This window comes from Coregonus clupeaformis, chromosome 13, assembly GCF_020615455.1.
Source record: "Coregonus clupeaformis isolate EN_2021a chromosome 13, ASM2061545v1, whole genome shotgun sequence".
NCBI lineage: Eukaryota > Metazoa > Chordata > Actinopteri > Salmoniformes > Salmonidae > Coregonus > Coregonus clupeaformis.
This window is the reverse complement of record NC_059204.1, coordinates 6,506,826-6,529,377: the sequence shown is the minus strand read 5'-3', so window position 1 is coordinate 6,529,377 and position 22,552 is coordinate 6,506,826. Positions and strand designations below refer to the sequence as shown.

At 45.1% G+C, this 22,552-nt stretch overlaps 1 protein-coding gene across 1 annotated transcript in view; it reads left to right on the top strand.

Moving 5' to 3' along the window:
- The window catches only part of LOC121579097 (reticulon-4 receptor-like 1), a 173,789-nt gene extending 161,858 nt beyond the window's left edge, over positions 1 to 11,931 (top strand). The window contains exons 2-6 of the mRNA XM_041893395.1: positions 5,858 to 6,027; positions 6,234 to 6,518; positions 9,020 to 9,178; positions 9,518 to 9,673; positions 9,943 to 11,931. Of these exons, the coding sequence (XP_041749329.1) occupies positions 5,858 to 6,027; positions 6,234 to 6,518; positions 9,020 to 9,178; positions 9,518 to 9,673; positions 9,943 to 10,566 (1,394 nt within the window). The 3' untranslated portion in view covers positions 10,567 to 11,931. The remainder of the gene's footprint in view (positions 1 to 5,857; positions 6,028 to 6,233; positions 6,519 to 9,019; positions 9,179 to 9,517; positions 9,674 to 9,942) is intronic.
- The last annotated feature ends 10,621 nt before the right edge of the window (positions 11,932 to 22,552 follow it).

The following is a 22,552-nucleotide window of genomic DNA, read 5'->3' as shown; positions in this document are numbered from 1 at the left end:
AGCGGGAAAACCGAAGAGGGAGGGATTTAGAGCTAGAAGAGTTGGGGAAAATGGTATATAATGTGACGTGAGGAAAACAGAACGGGGTGCCCCTCTGCAGATTGGTATCGGCTTTGTTGAAAACTTTAATAAAGTCATTTCTTGTTGCAACAAAAACTCATTTGTAATAAAGTATAGTGGTTATTTTCCACAACATGGGGCAAGAAACAGAGTATACTTTATTTTGTTGTTGACTTTTTCAAATCATAGTCGCACACCTCATGTAGCCTAGCCCATAGGCCTGCAGTCATTTTCACAAAGTCTGCTGCCTCAGTTTTTATGATGGCAATTTGCATATACTCCAGAATGTTATGAAGAGTGATCCGATGAATTGCAATTAATTGCAAAGTCCCTCTTTGCCATGAAAATGAACTTAATCCCCCCAAAAAACATTTCCACTGCATTTCAGCCCTGCCACAAAAGGACCAGCTGACATCATTTCAGTGATTCTCTCGTTAACACAGGTGGGAGTGTTGACGAGGACAAGGCTGGAGATCACTCTGTCATGCTGATTGAGTTAGAATAACAGACTGGAAGCTTTAAAAGGAGGGTGGTGCTTGAAATCATTGTTCTTCCTCTGTTAACCATCGTTACCTGCAAGGCAACACGTGCCGTCATCATTGCTTTGCACAAAAAGGGCTTCACAGGCAAGGATATTGCTGCTAGTATGATTGCACCTAAATCAACCATTTATCGGATCATCAAGAACTTCAAGGAGAGAGGTTCAATTGTTGTGAAGAAGGCTTCAGGCCGCCCAAGCAATTCCAGCAAGCGCCAGGACCGTCTCCTAAAGTTGATTCAGCTGCGGGATCGGGGCACCACCAGTGCAGAGCTTGCTCAGGAATGGCAGCAGGCAGGTGTGAGTGCATCTGCACGCACAGTGAGGCAAAGACTTTTGGAGGATGGCCTGGTGTCAAGAAGGGCAGCGAGGAAGCCACTTCTCTCCAGGAAAAACATCAGGGACAGACTGATATTCAGCAAAAGGTACAGGGATTGGACTGCTGAGGACTGGGATAAAGTCATTTTCTCTGATGAATCCCCTTTCCGATTGTTTGGGGCATCCAGAAAAAAGCTTGTCCAGAGAAGACAAGGTGAGCGCTACCATCAGTCCTGTGTCATGCCAACAGTAAAGCATCATGAGACCATTCATGTGTGGGGTTGCTTCTCAGCCAAGGGAGTGGGCTCACTCACAATTTTGCCTAAGAACACAGCCATGAATAAAGAATGGTACCAACACATCCTCAGAGAGCAACTTCTCCCAACCATCCAAGAACAGTTTGGTGACGAACAATGCCTTTTCCAGCATGATGGAGCACCTTGCCATAAGGCAAAAGTGATAACTATGTGGCTCGGGGAACAAAACATCAACATTTTGGATCCATGGCCAGGAAACTCCCCAGACCTTAATCCCATTGAGAACTTGTGGTCAATCCTCAAGAGGCGGGTGGACAAACAAAAACCCACAAATTCTGACAAACTCCAACCATTGATTATGCAATAATGGGCTGCCATCAGTCAGGATGTGGCCCAGAAGTTAATTGACAGCATGCCAGGGCGGATTGCAGAGGTCTTGAAAAATAAAAGCCTTTGACACGTATGGAATGCTTGTAATTATACTTCAGTATACCATAGTAACATCTGACAAAAATATCTAAAACACTGAAGCAGCAAACTTTGTGAAACTTTGTGAAGACCAATACTTGTGTCATTCTCAAAACTTTTGACCACGACTGTATTTGTTTTGATAAGGTATCACAACTAAAGTGGCCAAATAACTTCCTATAATTAAGCACATTAATTAACTGGCATTCATAGGCTGTGCATGAGTTTCAAATTTGGGGAAGATAATTTATCATCATAAAAATGCACCTTTATAATAAATCATTACATCCATAATCGCATTTGCAGTCACTTTTGAGAATGGGGTTTTCCTGCTAATTGATTGCATTAGGAAACATTCGCGCTTACTACCATGTGTGTACTTATAATGTGTAGAAATAGCCTAATAGTTAATTCACATTTTAAGCTAAACATTCGGATCTGTTGCATCAGCCTCATTGCTTTTAAAATGTTTTTTTTGATGAGTGTTGAATTCATTTGGGATCTATCGCATCCCACAGTTGACTACGTTTGGAATATTTATTTCTCGCACAGAAGGACAAGTTGACCAATAGAATAGGTCACCTTTTGTACTATGGGGGATAGTAGATTGACATAGGCTAGTGCTTTTGCTGTTCGTTAAGCTCACTCACTCACCTTGTTGGCTGACGAAAAGTAAATGTGGACAGTTCTTCTAACATCTTCAACATGTGCCTCAGAGTTCGATAAGAAGGACACCTGCAGTTGCGTCCCCCAATGTGTCTGTCTTCACTTGTAGCCTACTTCGGAGCTGAGATGCCTGTGAGAAGGACCTGATCACATGACGGGCATTGGCTAATAAGAATTGAGTTATCTGAGAGAGCCATGTGAGTGAGAGGTGCTTAGGAGCACTGCGATTGGCAGCCGAGAGAAGGGAATTATAATTATCATATTCAGCCCAAGGGCACAACGGCCACTGGCCGCAAAAGGCATAGATTTTTTTTTTAGGGGGTATTACGGCCACACAAGGGGGATGCTGCCAGGAAATTCAAGGCATTATCAAGTGCTTGTCAAATTGTGAATGAGAGACTGATGAAGTATGTACAAGAAACAAAAGTAGAGCTCATGTTTTTCAAATCATCATTAGAGTCCCATCATGCGGCCTTAAAATGTATTAAAAATCTAAACATATACAGTGAGGGAAAAAAGTATTTGATCCCCTGCTGATTTTGTACGTTTACCCACTGACAAAGACATGATCAGTCTATAATTTTAATGGTAGGTTTATTTGAACAGTGAGAGACAGAATAACAACAAAAAAATCCAGAAAAACGCATGTCAAAAATGTTATAAATTGATTTGCATTTTAATGAGGGAAATAAGTATTTGACCCCTCTGCAAAACATGACTTAGTACTTGGTGGCAAAACCCTTGTTGACAATCACAGAGGTGAAACGTTTCTTGTAGTTGGCCACCAGGTTTGCACACATCTCAGGAGGGATTTTGTCCCACTCCTCTTTGCAGATCTTCTCCAAGTCATTAAGGTTTTGAGGCTGACATTTGGCAACTCGAACCTTCAGCTCCCTCCACAGATTTTCTATGGGATTAAGGTCTGGAGACTGGCTAGGCCACTCCAGAACCTTAATGTGCCTCTTCTTGAGCCACTCCTTTGTTGCCTTGGCCGTGTGTTTTGGGTCATTGTCATGCTGGAATACCCATCCACGACCCATTTGCAATGCCCTGGCTGAAGGAAGTAGATTCTCACCCAAGATTTGACGGTACATGGCCCCGTCCATCGTCCCTTTGATGCGGTGAAGTTGTCCTGTCCCCTTAGCAGAAAAACACCCCCAAAGCATAATGTTTCCACCTCCATGTTAGATGGTGGGGATGGTGTTCTTGGGGTCATAGGCAGCATTCCTCCTCCTCCAAACACGGCGAGTTGAGTTGATGCCAAAGAGCTCCATTTTGGTCTCATCTGACCACAACACTTTCACCCAGTTCTCCTCTGAATCATTCAGACGGGCCTGTATATGTGCTTTCTTGAGCAGGGGGACCTTGCGGGCGCTGCAGGGTTTCAGTCCTTCACGGCGTAGTGTGTAACCAATAGTTTTCTTGGTGACTATGCCTTGAGATCATTGACAAGATCCTCCCGAGTAGTTCTGGGCTGATTCCTCACCGTTCTCATGATCATTGAAACTCCACGAGGTGAGATCTTGCATGGAGCCCCAGGCCGAGGGAGATTGACAGTTATTTTGTGTTTCTTCCATTTGTGAATAATCGCACCAACTGTTGTCACCTTCTCACCAAGCTGCTTGGCGATGGTCTTGTAGCCCATTCCAGCCTTGTGTAGATCTACAATCTTGTCCCTGACATCCTTGGAGAGCTCTTTGGTCTTGGCCATGGTGGAGAGTTTGGAATCTGATTGATTGATTGCTTCTGTGGACAGGTGTCTTTTATACAGGTAACAAGCTGAGATTAGGAGCACTCCCTTTAAGAGTGTGCTCCTAATCTCAGCTCATTACCTGTATAAAAGACACCTGGGAGCCAGAAATCTTTCTGATTGAGAGGGGGTCAAATACTTATTTCCCTCATTAAAATGCAAATCTATTTATACAATTTTTGACATGCGTTTTTCTGGATTTTTGTTGTTGTTATTCTGTCTCTCACTGTTCAAATAAACCTACCATTAAAATTATAGACTGATCATTTCTTTGTCAGTGGGCAAACGTACAAAATCAGCAGGGGATCAAATACTTTTTTCCCTCACTGTAGCCATTTGTATCACAACTAAAGTTGCATAAATAACTCTAAATTAAGGATATAGGAGGACCTGTTTCTTTTGTTAACCGCTCAACACAGAATAGCCACATGTGCGCACTCCCTCAAATCGTTTGGAGAAAATATCCTTTCTATTTCAGATCAGGACCTAACATAAGGACAACTCAGAGTATGCTATTCTGTTAATCTGAAATACACTACATTTTCTTCATATCATGTTTTTTTTTAGACCTGTCTAAAATAAATAATGGATTTACTGTGATGGTGTAGGCTATATTACATGGATTTATTAGACTTTTTAAAATGTAGATGTTCCAAAGGTCTGCATCAGTGGCTTGTAGGCTATGTGTGGAAGCCAAGAGATGATAAATGTGTTTATGTTCCCTAACGGTTAAATACCGTGAGACCGGCAGTTATTTGCTTGACAAACACCAGCTGACAAAATGTCATGACCACCACTGCCCTATGTGTGTGTGTGTGTGTCAGATTGTGTGTGTGTGAGTGTGTGTGTGTGATTGTGTGTGTGAGTGTGTGTGAATGTATGTGTTTGTGTGTGTGTGTGTGTGTGTTTGTGTGTGTGTGTGTGTGTGTGTGTGTCAGATTGTGTGTGTGTGATTGTGTGTGTGTGAATGTATGTGTTTGTGTGTGTGTGAGTGTGAGTGTGTGTGTGTGTGTGTGAACTAGGCCGTGTCAGATAGTCAGAGCATTAATCCATGTCTTGTGAACCGTTTCTGTTGATGTCTCTGATAACATAGCTGCTGCTATACAAATTCCATTCATTCACTCTCTCTCTCTCTCTCTCTCTCTCTCTCTCTCTCTCTCTCTCTCTCTCTCTCTCTCTCTCTCTCACTCACTACGACTATCTCCCTCCATCCCTACCTCCCTATCTCTCACTCACTGCCTACTCCCTCCTCTCTCTCTCTCTCTCTCTCTCTCTCTCTCTCTCTCTCTCTCTCTCTCTCTCTCTCTCTCTCTCTCTCTCTCTCTCTCTCTCTACGACTATCTCCCTCCATCCCTATCTCTCACTCACTGCCTACTCCCTCCTCTCTCTCTCTCTCTCTCTCTCTCTCTCTCTCTCTCTCTCTCTCTCTCTCTCTCTCTCTCTCTCTCTCTCTCTCTCTCTCTCTCTCTCTCTCTCTCTCTCTCTCTCTCTCTCTCTCTCTCTCTCCCTCTCTCTCTCTCTCTCTCTCTCTCTCTCGCTCTCTCTCTCTCGCTACGACTATCTCCCTCCATCCCTACCTCCCCTATCTCTCACTCACTGCCTACTCCCTCTCTCTCTCTCTCTCTCTCTCTCTCTCTCTCTCTCTCTCTCTCTCTATGCCATCTCTCTTTAATTTCTGCATTCATTTATGTACACCAGCTTACTTTACAGGTTTTCCAAAAACTGTCTCTCCTCTGTGAAGGTTGTGATGCTGGTGCTGTGTGTCCCAACTAACTTCCTCTCCTCTCTTTCCTCTGTCAGGTTCTGGAGGTGTAGAGCTGCTCCTCGTCCTGTGCGGCCTGGACTTCTCCTCCCCCTGTCCCAGGGATTGTATTTGCTACACCTCTCCCAGCACCGTATCCTGTCAGGCACATAACTTTCTGTCTGTCCCAGAGGAGATCCCAGCCCAGAGCGAGAGGGTCATCCTGCAGGTAGGAGCCAGTTGAACCAAGTCTAGGAAATTAAAAGCCTTTCTATTTTTTTTTTTATGCTGAGCGTCTTGGACTTCTTCTTTTGAAATAGTTATGTCTAATTATAATTTCCAATGTTCCCATCCGTCAATGCCGGTTTCCAAAGAGCCCTGATCTGATACGTCCAGACCCTTAACATCCTTTATTTCTCTATTCCCTCCCTCCAGAACAACAAGATCCAGCGTCTGCTGCGAGGCCACTTCAGCCCCACCACGGCCATGCTGTGGCTTTACTCCAACAACATCTCCTACATCCAGGCCTCCACCTTCCATGGCTTTGCCCGCCTGGAGGAGCTGGATTTGGGGGACAACCGTCACCTGAGGGCCCTGGCTTCGGACACCTTCCAGGGCCTAGGCCGGCTGCACGCCCTGCACCTCTACCACTGTGGGCTGCTCAGCCTGCCGCCGGGGATCTTCGAGGGGCTCAGCAGCCTGCAGTACCTCTATCTACAGGTAGGGGAATATAATAGAAATCGTAGCTATATTAGATAGCTAGTTGCACACATCATGGCTACAGTGAAAGGCCAACCATAATCCAGTGAACACAAGCCTCCTGACACCACATCCTACTTTCTATATTTGTCTTATACAGATGTAGGATCTTAATTTGACCAGTTTTGTCACGGGAGTAAAATAATCCTGCAGCAGGAGGACTTGATTATATACACTACCGGTCAAAAGTTTTACAACACCTACTCATTCAAGGGTTTTTCTTTATTTTTACTATTTTCTACATTGTATAATAATAGTGAAGACATCAAAACTATGAAATAACACATATGGAATCATGTGGTAACCAGAAAAGTGTTAAACAAATCAAAATATATTTTATATTTGAGATTCTTCAAAGTAGCCACCCTTTGCCTTGATGACAGCTTTGCACACTCTTGGCATTCTCTCAAACAGCTTCACCTGGAATGCTTTTCCAACAGTCTTGAAGGAGATCCCACATATGCTGAGCACTTGTTTGCTGCTTTTCCTTCACTCTGCGGTCCAACTCATCCCAAACCATCTCAATTTGGTTGAGGTCGGGGGATTGTGGAGGCCAGGTCATCTGATGCAGCACTCCATCACTCTCCTTCTTGGTCAAATAGCCCTTACACAGCCTGGAGGTGTGTTGGGTCATTGTACTGTTGAAAAACAAATGATAGTCCCACTAAGCCCAAACCAGATGGGATGGCATATCGCTGCAGAATGCTGTGGTAGCCATGCTGGTTAAGTGTGCCTTGAATTCTAAATAAATCACAGACAGTGTCACCAGCAAAGCACCCCCACACCATAACACCTCCTCCTCCATGCTCTACACTGGGAAATACACATGCGGAGATCATCCGTTCACCCACACCGCGTCTCACAAAGCCACGGCGGTTGGAACCAAAAATCTCAAATTTGGACTCCAGACCAAAGGACAAATTTCCAGCGGTTTAATGTCCATTGTTCGTGTTTCTTGGCCCAAGCAGGTCTCTTCTTATTATTGGTGTCCTTTAGTAGTGGTTTCTTTGCAGCAATTCGACCATGAAGGCCTGATTCACACAGTCTCCTCTGAACAGTCAGATGTGTCTGTTACTTGAACTCTGTGAAGCATTTATTTGGGCTGCAATTTCTGAGGCTGGTAACTCTAATAAACTTATCCTCTGCAGCAGAGGTAACTCTGGGTCTTCCATTCCTGTGGTGGTCCTCATGAGAGCCAATTTCATCATAGTGCTTGATGGTTTTTGCGACTGCACTTGAAGAAACTTTAAAAGTTATTGAAATGTTCCGTATTGACTGACCTTCATGTCTTAAAGTAATGATGAACTGTCGTTTCTCTTTGCATATTTGAGCTGTTCTTGCCATAATATGGACTTGGTCTTTTACCAAATAGGGATATCTTCTGTAACCCCCCCACCTTGTCACAACACAATTGATTGGCTCAAATGCATTAAGAAGGAAAGAAATTCCACAAATTAACTTTTAAGAAGGCACACCTGTTAATTGAAATGCATTCCAGGTGACTACCACATGAAGCTGGTTGAGAGAATGTCAAGAGTGTGCAAAGCTGTCATCAAGGCAAAGGCTGGCTATTTGAAGAATCTCAAATATAAAATATATTTTGATTTGTTTAACACTTTTTTGGTTACTACATGATTCCATATGTGTTATTTCATAGTTTTGATGTCTTCACTATTATTCTACAATGTAGAAAATAGTAAAAATAAAGAAAAACCCTTGAATGAGTAGGTGTTCTAAAACTTTTGACCGGTAGTGTGTATATATATAAAAAAGTATTAATTTAAAATGCTAAATTAGTTTTGATAGGCTACAGTAGGCTACAGTTTAGGTGTGAGATCTAGTGAGAGAAAGAGAACTGTGGGTTTTCAGTGAATTAATGTTACTACTAGGGCAATTATGATTTTCCTGACAACAGAGTGATCGGATTAAGATACTACATCTGTATATCTCTCCCCACTTCTCCCCTCCCCCTCAATCTCCCCCTCATCCCACCCCTCCCCCTCCACCTCCCCCTCATCCCTCCCCCTCATCCCACCCCTCCCCTCCATCCCTCCTCCTCCTCCTCCTCCCCCTCATCCCTCGCTCCCCCTAATTCCTCCTCCTCCCTCCCTCCCCCTCATCCCACCCCTCCCCTCCCTCCCCCTCCCCCTCATCCCACCCCTCCCCTCCCCCTCATCCCACCCCCCTCCTCCTCCCCCTCATCCCTCCCCTCCCCCTCATCCCACCCCCTCCTCCTCCCCCTCATCCCTCCCCCTCATCCTTCCCCCCTCATATCTCCCCCTCGTCCTTCCCCTCCCCTCATCCCACCCCCCTCCTCCTCCCCCTCATCCCTCCCCCTCATCCTTCCCCTCTCCCTCATATCTCCCCCTCATCCTTCCCCTCCCCCCTCATCCCACCCCCTTCCTCCTCCCCCCTCATATCCCCCCCGCCCCCCCCTCTGCCTCCCCCTAATCCCTCCTCAGGACAACCAGTTGGAGTTCCTGGAGGATGATCTGTTTGTGGACCTGCTGAACCTCAGCCACCTCTTTCTCCATGGCAACCAGCTCTGGTCCCTCCACCAGAACACCTTCAGGGGGCTGGGAGTCCTGGACCGCCTCTTACTACACCAGAACCGGCTACAGGTACACACAATACAAAGTCTTTACCGCTAGACCAGCCGGCACACCAGACACCCCAACGTTGGGACAACCAGAGCCAAGAACTCTTTCACCCCTCCCTGACGCAATCTTTCACTTGGATAAGATGTTGGACTAAATTACACTTCATCACCAGGGATTTGAACATTTTAACAGTCTATTGCTGGTGCTGTAATATGTATCTTCTTGTTGGAATGGGGATTTTGTCTGTATGTATACAATGCTGCTAAAGGAATTGCATCAAGTACAGAAAATAATATAGAATAAATTAGGATATTAAATATGGCATTTAGCGTCAACGTTTTCTAATCTAATCTAATGCAGTGGGTCCACCGTCTGGCCTTCCATGACCTGGGTCGCCTCACTACCCTCTACCTGTTCAACAACTCTCTGACCGAGCTGTCTGGGGCCAGCCTGGCCCTGTTGCCTGCCCTGGAGTACCTCAGACTCAACAACAACCCCTGGGAGTGTGACTGCAAGGTGGATTAAAAAAAATAACACAACTAACACACATCTTGGTTTTTAGCTAGCCTAGACACTGTAATGATTGACCATATTGTGACTATCTCCCCCCGTTTGTGCTTGTTTCATGTGCTATTTTGATTGATTTTAATTGCACTATTTAAATTTTGTTTTATTGTATTTTAATGTAAGCTGTTCTTGGGTGTTTTGAAAAGTGTGCATTATTACATTAAATTGATTTGTCTATTATATATATATATTTTAAATGTATTATTATCATGATCCAGGCTCTCCCACTGTGGGACTGGCTGCGGAGGTTCCGGGGCTCTACGTCGGTGCTGGAGTGCGTTTCCCCTCCAGAGCTCCAGGGCCGGGACCTGAAGGGGCTGAGGAAGGAGGACCTACCCAGCTGTTCAGCAGGAGAAGCCCGGGGAGGAGGGGTCGTAGGCGGGGAGGCCGAGCTGGGGGAGTCCCTGACGAAAGACGAGGACCATCGACTCCATCGCAGGAACCACAAGCACCGCCATAACCACCACCAGCACCCACACCTCCCGCATGGGGACCAGAACAACGGGGACCCGTCCCCATCGCCCTTACCCTTACCCCTGCCCAGGCCACCCAAGGGGAGCCACGGGAACTGTAGCCGGAGCCGCAAGGGGAAGGGGGGGCAGGGGGTTCAGAACGAGGTACAGGTAATGAGGGAGGGGGAGGAGGACTACACCCCTGGAGGGGATAAATACAACCCTTCCGCACCCCCTCGCAGGAGGAACAAGTGTGTCCCCAGGACTTCAGTTGGCCCGCCCAGTGGGGTCAAGAGAGCCAATAGTAACGCGGCATCCCGCCCCGCTGGGACTTTTCTCTGCTTCCTATTGGCTGTGCTGCTGTCACTCACTGCTGTGATCCTCCGCTGAGACTGAGTGGAGGGTTTACATGTAACTGGTGTTTAATCAACAACCCTTACAGTACAGTTCAGAACACACTCCTCTGACTGACCAGTTCTGGCTCCTGCACTGAGGCGTGTGTGTGTTTAAGTGTAGTCTGTTGATGCGTTCATTTTAACTGAAACGTGAGAGCCAGGTAATACAGATTACTCGTCGCTCTTTGATGATGTCATAAAAGGGAGTATCAGTCTCTCACCTCCAGGGTTCTGATTGTGTGGTTGATGTGATTGAATTGATGATTTAAGAATACACCTACTACTACAGCCATATCACCTGAGAGGATACCTCAGCTCAGACATAATGGTAACATGACCCTGACACGTTGTTGCCACACTGGAAAAACATCCCTAAAAACATCATCCCTAAAATGTCAACCGGGTTCTGTTAAACTGTCTTGATGGTCCAACACTCTTAACCGCTAGGTTACCTGCTGCCCATATTAAACTGTCTTGATGGTCCAACACTCTTAACCACTAGGTTACCTGCTGCCCATATTAAACTGTCTTGATGGTCCAACACTCTTAACCACTAGGTTACCTGCTGCCCATATTAAACTGTCTTGATGGTCCAACACTCTTAACCACTAGGTTACCTGCTGCCCATATTAAACTGTCTTGATGGTCCAACACTCTTAACCACTAGGTTACCTGCTGCCCATATTAAACTGTCTTGATGGTCCAACACTCTTAACCACTAGGTTACCTGCTGCCCATATTAAACTGTCTTGATGGTCCAACACTCTTAACCACTAGGTTACCTGCTGCCCATATTAAACTGTCTTGATGGTCCAACACTCTTAACCACTAGGTTACCTGCTGCCCATATTAAACTGTCTTGATGGTCCAACACTCTTAACCACTAGGTTACCTGCTGCCCATATTAAACTGTCTTGATGGTCCAACACTCTTAACCACTAGGTTACCTGCTGCCCATATTAAACTGTCTTGATGGTCCAACACTCTTAACCACTAGGTTACCTGCTGCCCATATTAAACTGTCTTGATGGTCCAACACTCTTAACCACTAGGTTACCTGCTGCCCATATTAAACTGTCTTGATGGTCCAACACTCTTAACCACTAGGTTACCTGCTGCCCATATTAAACTGTCTTGATGGTCCAACACTCTTAACCGCTAGGTTACCTGCTGCCCATATTAAACTGTCTTGATGGTCCAACACTCTTAACCGCTAGGTTACCTGCTGCCCATATTAAACTGTCTTGATGGTCCAACACTCTTAGCCGCTAGGTTACCTGCTGCCCATATTAAACTGTGTTTGTAAGTGATCTACAGTACATTGTAGTTTATGTGAACGGTCTCCATGTCTGTCTGCCCTTCTTTATGAGGCTTTCTAAAAGCTCCCATGTCTTTGTAGTTGAATCTGTGCTTGAAATTCAATACTTGACTGAGGGACCTTCCAGATGTATGTGGGGACAGAGGAAGGGTTAGTCATTCAGAAATCAATCCCTGTTATTTCACACTGAGTGAGTCAATGTAACTTATTATGGGATTTGTTCAAGCTAGAATCCATGACACAATAACAAGGCCTCACCCGGCCTCTGTTTTTGGGAATATTTTTTAAAGCTGAGGGATGGGCCTTGGGAGAAATGTAACCACTCTCAAATTCATAGACAGAGCTATGGATGCGAGGACTGGCCACCCATGACATCAAAATGATTGTTGTAACCATGGTTTTGAGGCTATACAGTGTTTGTTTACATTTACATCGTTTACAAACATTGAACTAAAGCTCATGAGGCATTCTACAAGAATCAATGGGTATATATCATTAAGTCCAAAAATGTCTAACAATTAAGGATTCTAGCTTTAAGCCACATTTTACTCCTGAACTAATTTAGGCTTGTCTAAACAAAGGGGCTGAATACTAATGCAACTGATATATTTTAGTTATTTAATTTTTATTCATTTGTAAACATTTGTAGAATTACATTTTCGCCTTGACATTATGGAGTATTTTGTATAGATCAATGACAAAAAAAATCATAATTAAATCCATTTCGATTCCACTTTGTAACGCAACAAAATTTGAAAATCCAAGGGGGGGGTGAATACTTATCATACCCGGTGTATAAGCCATTCCAGTTGTAGAGAAAACGATAGAGAGACTGGGCACAGGCGTCAATTCAACGTCTTTTCCACGTTGGTTCAACGTAATTTCATTAAAATGATGTGGAAACAATGTTGATTCGACCAGTGTGTGCCCAGTGGGGAGCGAGAGAGAGCTACGTCCTCCCGAGTGGTGCAGTGGTCTAAGGCGCTGCATCGCAGTGCTAGCTGTGCCACTAGAGATCCTGGTTCGAATCCAGGCTCTGTCGTAGCCGGCCGCGACCGGGAGACCCATGAGGGCGGCGCACAATTGGCCCAGGGTAGGGGAGGGAATGGCCGGCAGGGATGTAGCTCAGTTGGTAGAGCATGGTGTTTGCAACGCCATGGTTGTGGGTTCGATTCCCACGGGGGCCAGTATGAAAAATAAAAAATAATGTATGCACTCACTTAACTGTAAGTCGCTCTGGATAAGAGCGTCTGCTAAATGACTAAAATGTAAATGTAGAGCCCAAAAGGCTCAAAGCCCAGAAGTCAGAGGTCAATGATTGCTAAGAGGGGAGTTGAGAAGTTAATAGTACTGTCTATTGAATTGAATTGAATTCTCCAATAGCCTAATGGATAGTAGTGGAGCCTACCATATATGGACATACAGTTGAAGTCGGAAATTAACATACACTTAGGTTGGAGTCATTAAAACTCGTTTTTCAGCCACTCCACAAATTTCTTGTTAACAAACTATAGTTTTGGCAAGTCGGTTAGGACATCTACTTTGTGCATGACACAAGTAATTTTTAGTACAATTGTTTACAGACAGATTATTTCACTTATAATTCACTGTATCACAATTCCAGTGGGTCAGAAGTTTACATACACTAAGTTGACTGTGCCTTTAAACAGCTTAGAAAATTCCAGAAAATGATGTCATGGCTTTAGAAGCTTCTGATAGGCTAATTGACATCATTTGAGCCAATTGGAGGTGTACCTTTGGTGTATTTCAAGGCCTACCTTCAAACGCAGTGCCTCTTTGCTTGACATCATGGGAAAATCAAAATAAATCAGCCAAGACCTCAGAAAAAAAAATTGTAGACCTCCAGTCTGGTTCATCCTTGGGAGCAATTTCCAAACGCATGAAGGTACCATGTTCATCTGTACAAACAATAGTACGCAAATATAAACACCATGGGACCACGCAGCCGCCATACCGCTCAGGAAGGAGACGCGTTCTGTCGCCTAGAGATGAACGTACTTTGGTGTGAAAAGTGCAAATCAATCCCAGAACAACAGCAAAGGACCTTGTGAAGATGCTGGAGGAAACAGGTACAAAAGTATCTATATCGACATAACCTGAAAGGCCGCTCAGCAAGGAAGAAGCCACTGCTCCAAAACCGCCATAAAAAAGCCAGACTACGGTTTGCAACTGCACATGGGGACAAAGATCGTACTTTTTGGAGAAATGTCCTCTGGTCTGATGAAACAAAAATAGAACTGTTTGGCCATAATGACCACCGTTATGTTTGGAGGAAAAAGGGGGTGGCTTGCAAGCCGAAGAACACTATCCCAACCGTGAAGCACGGGGGTGGCAGCATCATGCTGTGGGGGTGCTTTGCTGCAGGACGGACTGGTGCACTTCACAAAATAGATGGCATCATGAGGAAGGAAAATTATGTGGATATATTGAAGCAACATCTCAAGACATCAGTCAGGAAGTTAAAGCTTGGTCGCAAATGTGTCTTCCAAATGGACAATGACCCCAAGCATACTTCCAAAATTGTGGCAAAATGGCTTAAGGACAACAAAGTCAAGGTATTGGAGTGGCCATCACAAAGCCCTGACCTCAATCCTATAGAAAATGTGTGGGCTGAACTGAAAAAGCGTGTGCGAGCAAGGAGGCCTACAAACCTGACTCAGTTACAGCTCTGTCAGGAGGAATGGGCCAAAATTCACCCAACTTATTGTGGGAAGCTTGTGGAAGGCTACCCGACATGTTTGACCCAAGATAAACAATTTAAAGGCAATGCTACCAAATACTAATTGAGTGCATGTAAACTTCTGACCCACTGGGAATGTGATGAAATAAATAAAAGCTGAAATAAATCATTCTCTCTACTATTATTCTGACATTTCACATTCTTAAAATAAAGTGGGGAATTTGTACTAGGATTAAATGTCAGGAATTGTGAAAAACTGAGTTTAAATGTATTTGGCTAAGGTGTATGTAAACCTCCGACTTCAACTGTACATGTACATGGGATATTTCAACATCAGTAAGAGAGGAATAATGAAGGAATGATGGAATGAGTATATGGAACTCCAGTGAGAAGAGAGAATGGGTAAACTGCTGCTTCAGATGCAGTCCTCATTCTAGAGGGTTGTGAGTGTTCTAAACTAAACAATGGACCTGAGAGACTAAACATGGAACGCTCTGATTCTACTGAACTGCTGCTATGTCTGAAGAGGGAGAGAGAGAGTACTGGAACTCTCCTAGTGATCTTCTTCATGGTTCTGGAACTCTTCTTCATTGTTCTGGAACCTTCATGTTTTTGGAACTCTCTTCGTTATTCACAAACCTTCAGTGTTCTGGAACTCTTCTTCATGGTTCTAGAACCTTCTTCAGGATCTGGAACTCTTCTTCATGGAGAGGTGATACAGGGACAGGTGACAGCGGGCCCCCAGCGCTCCTTGTGGACTGGAGTGGTAACAACACCTCCCCAGCCTTGCCCAGCCCTGTCCAGTCCTACACTCACATAGCTGTCCCCAAAGTGACTGATATCCCTGTAGAACAGTGGTCTCCAACCCTGGTCCTGGTGAGATACAGATGGTGCAGGCTTTTGTTCCAGCCCGGCACTAACAGACCCGATTCAACTAATCCTGTGTTTCTCAATCCATACCTGTGGGAACCACCAGATTAAATGCGCACCCAAGGGAATTTTTGTTATTGTTTTATTAAACACTCCAGGCGACATTTGAACATCTAAAACTAGGTAGAAAGTAGCTTCACATCTGCTACACAGAAAAGTACCTACACATCAGTCAGAGAGCTGTCTGCTGATAAATGCCCGTTCGTGAATTCTCACCCGAGTGGAGAAGTGAAACTGAAGCACAACATTAGTCTGAAGCTGAGCAGAATTTACAATAGATCTGCGATCTTACAAAACGCAGCAAGATATTTATTTTGCGTTTTATATTTTTTTTCCTGTGTGAAAAATGAAGAATTCTGCATTAACGCGACCCCTAAGTTTAACTTGCTAGTTTTCTAAGTAAGTGGCTGAATGAATAAGGTGACGGGGCATCATATTGTGTTGGCTTTCTGCCATGTTGGAGAAGTCAAAGCCCTTTGGATGAGTTATTTGTCCAGCTGCCACTGCTATCTTTTGATTTCCTTAATTTTTTTCTCCTTTCCGTTCTCAGCCCGCCTGCTCCTCCCCCATCTTCTCCGAGCAGAGCAGGCAGGCCCGTTGCCCTGGCGACTCCAGACAGACACAGCCGTGTATCCATGCTGCCCCAGAGCCAGTACTGTTCATTTGACCAATCTCTCTCGTCCACATTCACTTGTAAATGTTCAAACTCACCAAAAAATGACATTCGGTAGCGCCTACCTATATATGTATAACTTTATGAGCTGGACTGCTGTTTGCGCTCGTTAGCATATTTAGCTAGCAGCCTCCATGGAAATTCGCTATTACTTGTAGCTAATTTTGTTAGGATTCTGGTCATAAACCCCTAATGGGTTTTTTGTTTGCGTTTTTGGCTCCCCCTTGTGTACTAAGCCGGTAATACCTTAAATCCCGGGATGACGATATGAAAATCGGGATAACGCCCAACCCTAGTGTTGACTCAGTTATGATTAGTTGAATCAGGTGTGGTGGTGCAGGGCTGGAATCAAACCCTGCACTCCCTGCTGTGTGTCTCCAGGACCAGGGTTGGTGGCAGCTGCAGTAGGTAGTAGTTGTACTGCTGTGAAACCTTGAGGTGATGCTGTAAAATGACCTCTGTGTCCGTTCATTGATGTGAGGGTGACTTTTATAACCACGGAGGAATTGGCTCGGTCCTTTCTGTCGGCAGTCTGTCGGCAGTCAGTCTCCTGTCTGTCGCAGTCTGTCGGCAGTCTGTCGGCAGTCTGTATGCTGTCTGTTGGCAGTCTGTTGGCAGTCTGTCCCCAGTCTGTCGGCAGTCTGTCAGCAGTCTGTATGCTGTCTGTCGGCAGTCTGTCGGCAGTCTATTGGCAATATGTCAGCAGTCTGTCTGCTGTCTTTCTGCTGTCTGTTGGCAATCTGTTGGCAGTCTGTCCCCAGTCTGCCGGCAGTCTGTATGCTGTCTATTGGCAATCTGTTTCCAGTCTGTCTGCGGTCTGTCGGCAGTCTGTCTGCAGTCTGTTCGCAGTCTGTCTCTAAACAAGCGAAGGAAGCACTTATTTTCTTTTCATTTGTTCTTTCTTCCGTTCTGTCTTTTCTTTGTTAAGTGGAGTCAGTTCAGATAAATGGTGCACCTTTCTGTCTCCTACCTTTCCTCCTCCTCCTCCTCTGCCTTTTACTTCTCCTCCCTCCCTCCCTCCCTCCCTCCCTCCCTCCCTCCCTCCCTCCCTCCCCCCCTCCCTCCATCTCTCCCTCCCTCCATCTCTCCCTCCCACTATGCGACCCTAATTTTGTATGTGGTTATAGAACTACGCCAGATTCAAAAGCTGTTTATAAACAACATTAAAAATAAGTTTGTTGGCTTCTCCTTTGTGTGTGTGTGTGTGTTGGACTTGTTGGACTTAGAGAGAAGACGATTTGGGAGCAAGGGAGATAGCGTGATAGGGGAAATAGAAATTGAGGAATGAGCAGAATTTAGGATAAAGAGTTTGAAATGCAATGAAATAATGAAATTAAGGAGACAGATGAATATGCATACAGCGATAAACACACTATCTCTCATACGCAGACACACACACACACAGATACACACACACAGACACACAGACACACACACACAGACACACACACACAACACACACACAATATTTTTCATGTCCTTCATGCCCTAGTTCTGTGGCCCACACCCTCATGGTGTCTTACACTGTCTTATTCACTGTCCACTTGTCACTCTGTCTCTCTCTCTGTCTCTCTCTGTCTCTCTCTCTGTCTCTCTGTCTCTCTCTCTCTCTCTCTCTCTCTCTCTCTCTCTCTCTCTCTCTCTCTCTCTCTCTCTCTCTCTCTCTCTCTCTCTCTCTCTCTCTCTAGCTCTCTCTCTCTGGCTCTCTCTGGCTCTCTCGAATCAGAGATAGAGCAAAAGAGAGTGAGATAGGAAGAGAGAGACATTGAAAGAGGGATTTAGAAAGACCAATAATTACATGGAGAGAAAGAGTGAGAGATGTATATGCAGATGGATGCAGGGCGGAGTAAGAAAACTCCTCCACTTGTCTGAAATATCAGTCGGGTGAGTGAATATTTATAGGGTGATTCCATGCCAGCGGGAGCGGAAAATATTTTTGGTATCTCAGATTGCTCTGGCATTTCTTAAATATTAACTTAATTGGGAGGAAGAATGTTAGAAATGCTTTTTACATTTGTATCACAAACCATTTTTGAGGAAACCATGAAGAAAGTGGCCATTTTAGGCCCTTTTTAGACCCATACATGCCTCCTGTAAGACCCTATGATTCGTGAACCGTGCATGATACAGACAACATCTTGGTGTCATTATATTCCTTATAGTGTGCTCTAAAATATGGAGTATGTCTAGATTCGGAAATAAACGATTAATTCATTTATTAAACATTAAAAATATTAATATCTCAAAACTACCTTTTTTGATTTTGTTCAAGCAAACAAATGTAAAATAAAATGTCTAAAGGCTTACTTGGGTTTTTGCAGACATACCCATTGCATATTGATTTTGAAAAAATAAAAAATAAAATATATATATACATATACAGTGGGGAAAAAAGTATTTAGTCAGCCACCAATTGTGCAAGTTCTCCCACTTAAAAAGATGAGAGAGGCCTGTAATTTTCATCATAGGTACACGTCAACTATGACAGACAAATTGAGAAAATAAAATCCAGAAAATCACATTGTAGGATTTTTAATGAATTTATTTGCAAAAAAGTTTGAACTTGTTATCAGTATAAAAGACACCTGTCCACAACCTCAAACAGTCACACTCCAAACTCCACTATGGCCAAGACCAAAGAGCTGTCAAAGGACACCAGAAACTAAATTGTAGACCTGCACCAGGCTGGGAAGACTGAATCTGCAATAGGTAAGCAGCTTGGTTTGAAGAAATCAACTGTGGGAGCAATTATTAGGAAATGGAAGACATACAAGACCACTGATAATCTCCCTCGATCTGGGGCTACACGCAAGATCTCACCCCGTGGGGTCAAAATGATCACAAGAACGGTGAGCAAAAATCCCAGAACCACACGGAGGGACCTAGTGAATGACCTGCAGAGAGCTGGGACCAAAGTAACAAAGCCTACCATCAGTAACACACTACGCCGCCAGGGACTCAAATCCTGCAGTGCCAGACGTGTCCCCCCTGCTTAAGCCAGTACATGTCCAGGCCCGTCTGAAGTTTGCTAGAGTGCATTTGGATGATCCAGAAGAGGATTGGGAGAATGTCATATGGTCAGATGAAACCAAAATATAACTTTTTGGTAAAAACTCAACTCGTTGTGTTTGGAGGACAAAGAATGCTGAGTTGCATCCAAAGAACACCATACCTACTGTGAAGCATGGGGGTGGAAACATCATGCTTTGGGGCTGTTTTTCTGCAAAGGGACCAGGACGACTGATCCGTGTAAATGAAAGAATGAATGGGGTCATGTATCGTGAGATTTTGAGTGAAAACCTCCTTCCATCAGCAAGGGCATTGAAGATGAAACGTGGCTGGGTCTTTCAGCATGACAATGATCCCAAACACACCGCCCGGGCAACGAAGGAGTGGCTTTGTAAGAAGCATTTCAAGGTCCTGGAGTGTCCTAGCCAGTCTCCAGATCTCAACCCCATAGAAAATCTTTGGAGGGAGTTGAAAGTCCGTGTTGCCCAGCGACAGCCCCAAAACATCACTGCTCTAGAGGAGATCTGCATGGAGGAATGGGCCAAAATACCAGCAACAGTGTGTGAAAACCTTGTGAAGACTTACAGAAAACGTTTGACCTGTGTCATTGCCAACAAAGGGTATATAACAAAGTATTGAGAAACTTTTGTTATTGACCAAATACTTATTTTCCACCATAATTTGCAAATAAATTCATAAAAAATCCTACAATGTGATTTTCTGGATTTTTTTTCTTCTCATTTTGTCTGTCATAGTTGACGTGTACCTATGATGAAAATTACAGGCCTCTCTCATCTTTTTAAGTGGGAGAACTTGCACAATTGGTGGCTGACTAAATACTTCAGCTATTTTTCAGTTAGGGTTGAGCCGGGATGTGGACATAAAGCCGGGATTAGGGTTATGATTGAGGCTACGTTGGTTTATCTTTCCTCTTTGGACCCGTTAGATGCTGGAGCTTAGCCTGCCTGGCTTTCCTCTTTGGACCCGTTAGATGCTGGAGCTTAGCCTGCCTGGCTTTCATCTTTGGACCCGTTAGATGCTGGAGTTTAGCCTGCCTGGCTTTCATCTTTGGACCCGTTAGATGCTGGAGCTTAGCCTGCCTGGCTTTCATCTTTGGACACGTTAGATGCTGGAGCTTAGCCTACCTGGCTTTCATCTTTGGACCCGTTAGATGCTAAAGCTTAGCCTGCCTGGCTTTCCTCTTTGGACCCGTTAGATGCTGGAGCTTAGCCTGCCTGGCTTTCCTCTTTGGACCCGTTAGATGCTGGAGCTTAGCCTGGCTGGCTTTCCTCTTTGGACCCGTTAGATGCTGGAGCTTAGCCTGGCTGGCTTTCCTCTTTGGACCCGTTAGATGCTGGAGCTTAGCCTGCCTGGCTTTCCTCTTTGGACCCGTTAGATGCTGGAGCTTAGCCTGCCTGGCTTTCCTCTTTGGACCCGTTAGATGCTGGAGCTTAGCCTGGCTGGCTTTCCTCTTTGGACCCGTTAGATGCTGGAGCTTAGCCTACCTGGCTTTCCTCTTTGGACCCGTTAGATGCTGGAGCTTAGCCTGCCTGGCTTTCCTCTTTGGACCCGTTAGATGCTGGAGCTTAGCCTGGCTTTACTCTTTGGACCCGTTAGATGCTGGAGCTTAGCCTGCCTGGCTTTCCTCTTTGGACCCGTTAGATGCTGGAGCTTAGCCTGGCTTTACTCTTTGGACCCGTTAGATGCTGGAGCTTAGCCTGGCTTTCCTCTTTGGACCCGTTAGATGCTGGAGCTTAGCCTGGCTGGCTTTACTCTTTGGACCCGTTAGATGCTGGAGCTTAGCCTGCCTGGCTTTACTCTTTGTACCCGTTAGATGCTGGAGCTTAGCCTGCCTGGCTTTCCTCTTTGGACCCGTTAGATGCTGGAGCTTAGCCTGCCTGGCTTTCCTCTTTGGACCCGTTAGATGCTGGAGCTTAGCCTGCCTGGCTTTCCTCTTTGGACCCGTTAGATGCTGGAGCTTAGCCTGGCTTTCCTCTTTGGACCCGTTAGATGCTGGAGCTTAGCCTGCCTGGCTTTCATCTTTGGACCCGTTAGATGCTGGAGCTTAGCCTGCCTGGCTTTACTCTTTGACTGAAGGTGCAGGAGGTGGCTTGGCTCAATTTAAACACTGGTCGCTATACTTTGTAAGCATGGAATAGCAGGGGCGCAACTTTCACTGGGGATGGGGTGGAAATGTCCCACCCACATTCTTAAATTGCATTTGTATCCCCCCCAGTTTTATCATTGGAATGTGATACAAAACAAGGCAAAGGTGTGCTTTAGGACCGTGCGGACGTCTCCGAGCGATCGGCTAGGCTGTTTGGAGTGTTTATCCGACTGAATAAATAAAAACATTATGTCCACCGCACTTCTAAAACCAAAGTTGCGCCCCTGTGGAATAGCTAATTAGCTAAAATGTTCTGTTCAATGCTTTTGGTAACACTTTGACACCCGGCGTCATAACACATAACACGTTATGACACAGTCATAACCATGTCATAATATGTCATAACAACTGACATAACTTGTCATAACCTGTTATAATGTGGTCATAACACTGTCATGACACATATATTTAGGCCTGTTGTGACATACAGTATATTGTGTTATTTTATGGCTGGTTATGACACCTACATAAGAGTGTAAAAACTCACAAAACCTACCACACAAGGCAAAACATTCCATTGTCAATCACACATTCCCCTAATTAGTATGTGTATAAGTGTTCCCTCTGTTCCCCTTTGTCTTTGTGAGTGATTGTTTCATTGTGAGAGCCAGGAGCTCGGTTGAGCTACTCTTCCATTTGTTATTGCCAAGGTGGAATATTTCCCTTGTGATAGTTGCGTTTTGACGCTGGGTGCGTTTTATTTATGTAAACGGAATAAACTCTGGACTCTGTAAACGGAATAAACTCTGGTAGACTTACCTCCTGCGCCTGACTCCTTCATTCACACCTCGTCACAGAATCACTCACCCGCTGAATGGAGTCAGCAGGAGAAGACCGCATGCCTGGAGTTGTGGCAAGGGTCCAGGAGCATTCCTCGATGCTGGCCAGCTTGGGGGAAGCGATGGATCGGGTTCTTCAGGTAGTACAACGCCTGGAGAGGAGAGGACCCGATCTATCGAGACCAGCTGGTCATCCGGATCCAGCCACCTACACCCCAGCCCCTGGAGGGATCCAGATATCCCGGCCACCGGCGTTTGATGGGACAGCAGCGCGATGTAAGGGATTTCTGCTCCAACTAGAGCTGTATTTCTCCAGCATCAGGCCGGCGCCACTGGAGCGGGAGAAGGTATCCGTCCTCGTTTCCTGCCTTTGTGGGAGAGCCCTGGAGTGGGCCAATGCGGTG